This window comes from Cibotium barometz, chromosome 55, assembly GCF_041138505.1.
Source record: "Cibotium barometz isolate CiBa-2024 chromosome 55, ASM4113850v1, whole genome shotgun sequence".
Lineage (NCBI taxonomy): Eukaryota > Viridiplantae > Streptophyta > Polypodiopsida > Cyatheales > Cibotiaceae > Cibotium > Cibotium barometz.
Window position 1 is genome coordinate 34,983,391 of NC_141100.1, and position 9,313 is coordinate 34,992,703.

General features: G+C 35.6%; 1 protein-coding gene across 1 annotated transcript; it reads right to left on the reverse strand.

Annotated features, from left to right (window-relative positions):
* Positions 1–516: 516 nt before the first annotated feature.
* On the reverse strand, positions 517–1,387 carry LOC147607672 (pathogenesis-related thaumatin-like protein 3.7). The gene is made up of 2 exons (XM_086790618.1): positions 1,180–1,387; positions 517–1,081 (listed from the first exon to the last, which is right to left on the reverse strand). Exons 1-2 carry the CDS (start codon positions 1,235–1,237, stop codon positions 627–629), a joined length of 513 nt encoding a protein of 170 aa, XP_086646744.1. The 5' UTR covers positions 1,238–1,387; the 3' UTR covers positions 517–626.
* Between the last annotated feature and the right edge of the window lie 7,926 nt (positions 1,388–9,313).

Below are 9,313 nucleotides of genomic sequence, written 5' to 3' on the forward strand. Positions count from 1 at the left end.
CTTGTGATCCACAAAGGCTCTTGAAAATTCGTCTCATGATAGGAATTTTTTTCTCGATGCATAGAAAATTTCTATGGTGTCAGAATCTCAATATCTGGCAGCACTGATCGAGAGATGAAAATATCTCCATCTCCATCTTCACAAAAGAGAGAGAGAGAGAGAGAGAGAGAGAGAGAGAGAGAGAGAGAGAGAGAATTGCATTTAACGACATCTAAGTGCTGGCGACGTCCGTCAAGTTCTTTGCCACCGGTCGAACTTTTTGGAATCATGTGTGAGATACCACTCCGTCTAGTGTGGTCCGATCGATCACTCTTTTGATGGTCAGAGACATGTGCGTAGGCGAGAGCGCGAGAGAGAGAGAGAGAGAGAGAGAGAGAGAGAGAGAGCTTTCGGTCATAGAGAGGAGAAATTCTCTCGATCCCAGTCAACTGCGAGAGAGAGAGAGAGAGAGAGAGAGAGCTTTGTGCATCTTCTGTAAACAATTTTATTTTAAAATGCTAATAAGCTTAGCTTTTGTGATGTTGGCCATTTTTTATTTTTTTGCGCCCCTATTACTATGAGTTTTACAAAGGACCTCCACATTATTTAGTAAAGGGCATGCATGCATAACACAAGTGGCATGGAGCTCATGAGGCGCACATGTAGACGTCGTAGTCGGTGCCCGTGGCGCAGGCCTTGGTCTCGTCGGGGCCTCCGGTGTAGTAGCAGGCGCCGGAGTTGGCGTCAGTGCACTCGACGGTGGGGCAGTTGCCGTTGGTGGGAACTGCACTCATGGCGCCGTTATAGCCGGCGATTTTGGAAATGTCGTAGTAGTCGTTGCCGCCGCTGCTGTCGACCGTAATCTCGAATTGCGTGACGCCGGAGGGAGGCCCTGTGTTGCAAGCCTGCCCGCCGCACCCCGTGTTTGTAATCGCCCACATGGTGGCCCCCACCCAGCTCCCCGAGGCGTCCACCGACCATGTGCCGCCTGAGCCTTGCTCCGAGCATGCTCCGCCCACGTTGGGCACCCAATACTTGAAGCACACCGTGGAGCTGCACTGGTTGTGCATGCGTATTGTCGTTGCCTCCGCTCTCATCATCTCTGCAATATGCAAGTAACGACAGCAGACGACGTCATTCACGTCAAACCAAGCGCGCATAGTACACACACACACACACAGATCAATATAGGTGCCTTACCGAAGCTAATGAAGCAGCAAGTCACCATTACACACAGTATCGCCTGCACTCTAGCCATGGCTGCTGCTGCTGCTGCCTCCGCCAAATTCAGCTAAAATTGGTGTGTTTTGTGGAATCACCTTGTCGCGCAGCTCTGTTTATATAGGCAATCTATGCGTGCATTTTAGGCTTCTATTTTCTTGCAGGGGCGGGTCATTTGCCTGGTTTCATGAAGTGCGCCTCCTTTTTCAACACGTTCTCAACTTTCCGTTTCACGATTGAAGAGAGAGGAGTTACGACACAGCTGCTATTGACAATATGTCCCCCAATTTTGGTTTTCTCCCTGAAGACAACCAGATCAAATGGGACTCTGCAGACCCAATCGCTACCACGCCGCGCACACACAGCATACCTACCCAAGTATATGATGATAGCCTCAGTCAAGAATGGAACTCTCTAGGAGGCTACCATGTTTTATTAAAAACTTTCCTTTCTTTTGAAGCGCAACTTCTTTTTCCCATTCTTCTTCTTGTGGTGGAGATGTTGACCCCCTGGGAAGGAAACTCCAATCTTCAAATTCTAGCCATGCCTCTAAATTCAAAAGGAACTTGTGACACAAGGCTAGATTCAAGAAAAAAAAAAAAGAAGACTTTGCTAGTCTTTGCTACAAAAATGTATATATCAAACTTCCTAGTTGTTAATGTATATATCAAACTTCCTAGTTGTTAATGTAGCAAAAAATTCTTATATAGACGTCAAAGTCAACGGTTTGAATAGCTATATAGATTAAGTACACCTTTGGTAGATAAGAAGAAACACGATCAATTGACTTGGAACCCCGTAGGAATGAATGTAGAAAAATTATACTAGATAAGAGATAGGATTGCTTTTTATAAAATGCTCTCAAGCAAAATACAATATATACAAATCTACCTAGCTAGCATTTCATCAATTTATATTAATTAGATAAAATAGCATAAAAAGTTACTGTTGAATATGTCAACATTGAACTAATTCTTGGATAGCCACTACCTTCAACTAATTCTTGAATAATAGTTATAGTTCGTTTTTCTAATAATAAAAGATCATTGATATCTTTCTGAGGAGTAATTTGTTTATGCGTAGTCTCTAAAAATCTTTCTTTTAACACTAGTCTCTAAAAATCTTTCTTTTAACACTAGTCTTTTAGCAAGAAACCTTAATGTCCCTTTACTACTAGCATTGTTTGAAGAATTTGATAATTCAAAGCATAACTTATTTTATTATACTATTTTCAAAGACTTGAAACTTCATGGAGAGATTCAAGTTTAGCCATTATGAATCCCCAAATAGAGAAAATAAGTATTTTTTATCACCATTTTTACAGCCACAGTTGAGTGTATGCGGCTCAGACGTCTTGTGGCTGATTTGGGTGTTGGACAGTCATCTAGCACTATGATTTTCACTGGACATCCAGAGTGCATTAGCAGCAAGGAACCCAGTGTTTCATGCTCGCACGAACCCAATGTTTCATGCTCACACTAAGCACATTGAGGTACATTACCACTATGTCAGGGAAAGACTCTCTATAGCAGAGATCAGCTTGGTCTATGTGCCTACACATGACGACATGGCATATTTATTCACGAAGGCTCTTCCTCATGAAAAGTTTGAAGCTTTTCGTAAATCTTTGGGCTTACTGCCTTTTCAGGATTGATCGCCCATACTTTGTACATGTTCACATCATCACTCGAGGGGAGGTTTGTAGCATTATATGGTAGTGATCAGGGATTTCACTGACGTAAACGAGAACATGTGAACAAGTTAATAACATATGTTAATAACACAAAAAACCTTGTGATCACATGTTATATTCACAAAGCTTTCACAAGGGCCTAAAAAAATTATCTTTGTCGGGCATTAAAAATCTTCTTAGGTGGCCACTGACTTGCTATTATGTGAAGATGGTAACATGAAAACATGTGAATAGCTTATTCCCATGTGTAGCCAAGCTTTTAAGGGGTTCCCAAATGGCAAGTGACGTGTTATTTTGTGAACGGTAACATGAGAACATGTGAATAACTTGTTCACATGTGTTATTATCACAAAAAATCTTGTGATCACGTGAATATTAAATCCCTGGTAGTGATGTGTGTGAACACACTTAGCACTTCCGAAATACTTTTTTCCTCACTAGGAGGTTTTTTCTCCTGTGCGTATGTAAACCCTCTTATCTACTCATTTTGGGGTGTATACTTATCTTTTGTATCTGGACTGAGTACGAGACCCTCTGATGGTGCCACCTAGAGCATGCAACTAGGCCTCAGCTCTAGATTTAGTGATATCGTGAGTAGTGAGTGGTGGTTCGGTGCATCATGGTAAACTACCTCGTGAGGAAACTAGGGTAGGAGATCGCCCCTTGGTGTAATTTTGGAACACTTTGATTCCTATGCCCATGCTACTATATGTAGGGTTTGATAATGCTAGCTGGGTAGTGTAGACATGTGCTTCTCCACCAATCTAGCCTAACCCCAATCGACCATGGTTAGCCAACCGCCCAACCACTGTATTGGTGGGATTCCTTTATATAAAAATTTGGTTGAGTTTTGTCCCGGGTACCAGGGAAAAGAGTTCCCAGGCCCCCTAGATAGTGCTCATGCAAAATACAATTTAGACACACCACTTACACACCCAATATGAAATTGCCTTTTACAGATTCAGCAGTCTTTAAAGAAGACTTGAAATGAAACCATAGTATTTCGAATCATAATCCTCCAAAATATCCAGTCCATTGTTTTACCCATATCTTCCTTGACATACGCATGCATGGGTATCCTAGCCACCCGCGAGCCCGTGCATCGCCTGGTGAGACCCTCTAGGATCCTCCTTGGGTGTCCTAGCACTTCACTCAGGGATCACTTCGTCGGTACTACTCGCCCATCGTACTGAAAGCACACCATTTTAACCATATGGAGGCTGGTCAAGACCTTGGCAAGCTTTGCCATTGCGAGTGACATCATTTGATAACTCCCTGCCAAAACTGTTACAAACGAAACTCTCCTTAGTTTCAACCATAGGCCAAATGCTTCCTCCAGCATTCTGGTGTAAGAGAGTCCTTTTCAAAAAACAGAGTTTCGATGCAAGTGATAATTTCCCGTTGAATTTGATTCCACAAGACCCTTTTTCTCGAGTACAGACTTTCTTAGTAAAAATCATGAATCTCTTAACAGGGTAATCCACCCATCAATTTCAATGAATTTCTGACAATGATTTTGGATCTAAGGAGAATTTTGTAAATCGGTTGGTAGTCCATTCTTCTTTACTGAAGAAATGGGAATGGTCACAAGGTTTTACTTAATTTTTGGTTCGAGAGATGGGCAAGTATCTTACTGGCCCACCATTCTCACGTGGTCATGGTCTTACTATAAATTACTCGGATTTGATTCTTAAGGATTTTTCTTCTATTTATCTGATAAATTAACGACGATGATTTCCAATTGTAAGAGAAAAATCCAAGATTATGAAAATTTATTCTTTCCTGGTCACAATAGAATTATAAATAGTTCTATTCAAGAATAATGGAATTTTATAAAGATAACTCTCCTTCCAATAATCCATTTATGAATATGCATACATCATTTTATTGATTTATTCACATAAAAATATCTTAAAATACTCTTTTCTTTATTTTGATCCTTACTATTAATATACCATAATTTTCTACATGAAATTATGGTGAAAACTTCTTTTTTCATACCGAATTTAATTCATGCATTTTTCTACTTACAGTACGATGAAAAATCCTCTTTTAAATAAATAAAAATATCCATATTTTAAAATATGCCAGAATTTCTTATTTTAATCTTTAAAATATTTATATCTTGAATATCATGGGAATTCCTCTTTTTGCATCTAAATTTATGCATGAAAAAATAAATATAACAAAAATTCATCTTTCTCTATTTAAATAATTATGCATAAATATCATAAAAAAATATTTTTCATAAATGTGATAAAAATCATTCTTTTTGCATAAAAATATATAGGCCTAGAATATGATGGGAATTTCTCTTTTGTATTATTAATTTTATGCATAAAAATAAAAATTTTCTTTTTTTTCATGAAAAGTTTGCCATAGCCTCGCTCTACAATTACTGAGAATGTTCAATTTTCTAACTTAAATGAATACACATAATTGTAGGAACTCCTCTTTTAAGCTAAAATTTTATTTATGCATTCATAACATAATTATAAACATAATTATAATCATAATTATGATTAATTCTCTTGATTTAAAACATCCATTCATCATTTCTATAGGAGAATTCATATAAAATGTTAGCATAACACTCTTTCAACTTTAAAATGAGTTTATAGAATTTTTCTTAATCATAAACAAGCTCAAAGAATTAATAATCATTTTTACTAGATTAAAATCATAAAAATACCTAATCTTTTTCTCTAGCTTATCAAGCTTAGAGTTTTAATTAAGATACTGAGTTTATCATTAAGAACCATCCTTCTAACAAGGATCTAATCATAAAGATGATTAATCTTTCCATGAAAAAGAGGTTTACTAAAAAATCTATAATTAATGTAAGATTCCTCCCTCCAGCTTTTGAGGTGTATAGGTGTAAGAACCTTCCCTTATAATCTTATAATTATTTTCCTCTTTGAAATACAAGAAAGATCCTGTTTTGCCCTATTTTGGCTTAGAGAGAAAATATCTAGAGAGAGGTAATCCAAAATTGAGATATTTTTGGATATAAAAATCCTCCTAGTGTCTAAAATGGTTTCCCTTGAAACATAAATTCAAAAAGAACTTTCCAATGTGCAATTGGAATTAATTAAAAATATGTATAAAGGACATTAGCCTAAGGGTTTAGATTTTCAAAATTTTTTGGATTATGGTCCAATTAAGGTTCCTATGGGAGCCAATAGGATCAATCCAAGTGTGGAGAGGAGATAAATCCACTTTAAAAAAGAAAAATACCCAAAAATGAGTAAATGCCCACATAAGATGAAGAGTTGACTAAGTACAAGGTTTATTAGTAAAAAACTATGAATATTACTAAAAAATGATATATTTTGGGTATAATGACACATTTTTGACACCTTGGTAAGGAGAAGGGGGCTCTTCAAGGAGGCACCTATTTGATATGTGTGGAGGAAATTTAAACTCAAAAATATCGTGATATTTTTATCTCTCCTCTCTCCTGGATCAAACCAAATCCAAAGGGAGCCAAACTAGGTCCAAAGTCCAAATTCAGCCAAACTGAACTTGGAAAATCTAGAAACTAGTTGGACTTGGTTAGAGGCCTCTCTCACCTATAAATAGATCTTTAGCCCTTTGTTAAAAAATATGAGAACTATACCATGCCAGTATTATACTGAAATAATGATATTTTTTATTATCCTCTACAATTTGGAGAGAATGGAGTTTCTCTCTCTCTTCAACCTTCTTTGGAGCCTTCCTCAACATACTAACCAATCGATTGGGTGGGGGCCTCTCTAATGACTAAAGAATCAAGAAAAACAAGAGGTAAATTGTGAGTTTATGGTCTTTTTCTTAATCTCAAAATGTTTCTCACTTCTCAACCCCTCTCAATCTTGAGAAGTATTCAATTGAATGGCTCTTTAATGCAATTGAAACTCTGTAAAGAATTTTAGTGATAAATTTTATAAAGTTTCCATTTATGCCTAAATTAAATGTTTTTTTTAAAGCATATCTCTTTCTCCTCCAAAGAATGGCCATTCCTATGACCTATTCTATATTCAAATGATGCTTATCATGAAGCAATTCTGAAAGTAAATTCTATGCTTATCAAATTTGAGGCGGCCAAAAAGAAGTGGCTTTTTAATACTTTTATGCTATTTAATTTATTGAAAACTTGGAAATCAAACCCATAATTGGGTATTGATCCAAATAATAGTTATTCTATTATATGGTACTACTAAACTTTATGCTTTCAAAAATATTAAAAATTATCAGTAATAGCAGCGGAGCTATGGCAAAATTTCTGAAAAATTAACACATAAATCATTTTCATTCATAATATGAAAAGAGGACTTCCTACCATATTCTAGGATTAATCATCCTAGGTCAATTGAATAATTCTCATCATAATCATGAAAAAAATGATTTTAATGTTTATGCATAAATAGGTAATTAGCAAAAAGAGGAATTTCTAGTACCTCATTTTTATGATGAAAGAGGAATTCCCCATATTTGGAATTCCATCATTTAGATGGAAAAAGAGAAATTCCTAGCATATTGGAATTAATGGATATTTTATTTAAATTGAAAGATAAAATTTAGATTAATTTATTTTATCTATGAAAAATATTTTAATGGTAAAAGAGAAATTCCTATGACATTTGAAATTCCATCATTTAGATGGGAAAAGAGAAATTCCTAGGATATTGAAATTAATGGATATTTTATTTAAATTAAAAGATAAATTTTAGATAAATTTATTTTATGTATGAGAAATATTTAAATGGTAAAAGAGGAATTCCTATGACATTTGGAATTCCATCATTTAGATGGGAAAAGAGAAATTCCTAGCATATTGGAATTAATGGATATTTTATTTAAATTCAAAGATGAATTTTAGATAAATTTATTTGATCTATGAGAAATATTTAAATGGTAAAAGAGGAATTCCTATAACATTTGGAATTCCATCATTTAGATGGGAAAAGAGAAATTCCTAGCATATTGAAATAAGGGATATTTTATTTTAGATGAATTTATTTTATGAGAAATATTTGATGATAAAAGAGGAATTTCGATGACATTGGAATGCAAATAATCAAATGCAGAAAGAGAAATTCCCATGGTAATTGAGATCCAAGAAATTAAATGGGAAGAAGAGAAATTTTTAGTATAATTCAATTTAATTTTATGATTATTTATCAAAAGTTGAAATATGGGTAGAGTTGATTTCTATAAATCCCATGAATTCTTTTATTCAAAAGAGGAATATTGAATATAATTCAATTGACAAATTGAGAAGGAATATGGAAATAGTCGTCGAGAAAAAGAACCTTTAATTAGGCTAAGCAATTGGTAAAAATTTAGAGAAAGTTCCATTATCGGTATCAAACTAGAAAAAGCTTTTAAATGGGAATAGCATGTGAATGGATGTGATAAGATAAAAATAGGATGCGATAAGATGTAAATGAAATGCGATAGGATGTGAATAGATGTGATAAGATGTAAATGGGATGCGATAAGATGTGTATGGGATGTGATAGGATGTCAATGGATGTAATAAGATGTAAATGGGATGCGATAGGATGTGAATGGATGTGATAAGATGAAAATAGGATGTGATAAGATGTGATGTAATGGAAATGGATGTGGATGTGGATGATGAGATGAGAATGAGGTGAGAGGATATGTGAAAGGGTGAGATGGGGAGTACATGGATGTGGATGTGGATGTGTATGTGAAAGAAGGGATATGTATGTGTATGTGAAAGAATGGATGTGGATGTGTATGTGAAAGAATGTGATGTGATGTAAATGGATGTGTATGTGAAAGAATGTGATGTGATGTAAATGAATGTGGATGTGTATGTGGAAGAATGTGATGTGATGTAAATGAATGTGGATGTGGATGTGAAAGAATGGATGTGGATGTGTATGTGAAAGAATGGATGTGGATGTGTTGTGAAAGAATGGATGTGGATGAGAATGAGATGTGATGTGATGTAAGGGGATGTGGATTTGTTTGTGAAAGAATGCATGTGGATGAATGGATGTGGATCAGAATGAGATGTGATGTGATGTAAGGGGATGTGGATGTGAATGTGATGTAGATGCGGATAAGATGTGGTGTGATGTAAAGGAGATGTGGATATAAATGTGATGTAGATGCGGATAAGATGTGGTGTGATGTAAAGAGATGTGATGTAATGTGAAATATATGTGGATGTGAAGTGATAGATGTGAATGTATGGATAGATGTGGGTAGTCGTACATGTGAATGGTTGGATGGATGTGGATGAATGAGATGAGATGTGTATGAATGAGATATGATGTGGATGTGATGTAATGTGGATAGAATGAATGAAATATGATGTGGATAGATGTGATGTGATGTAATGGGATAGAATGTATGTGATGGGATGGTAATGAGAATGAATGTGATGGATATGAATGAATGTGA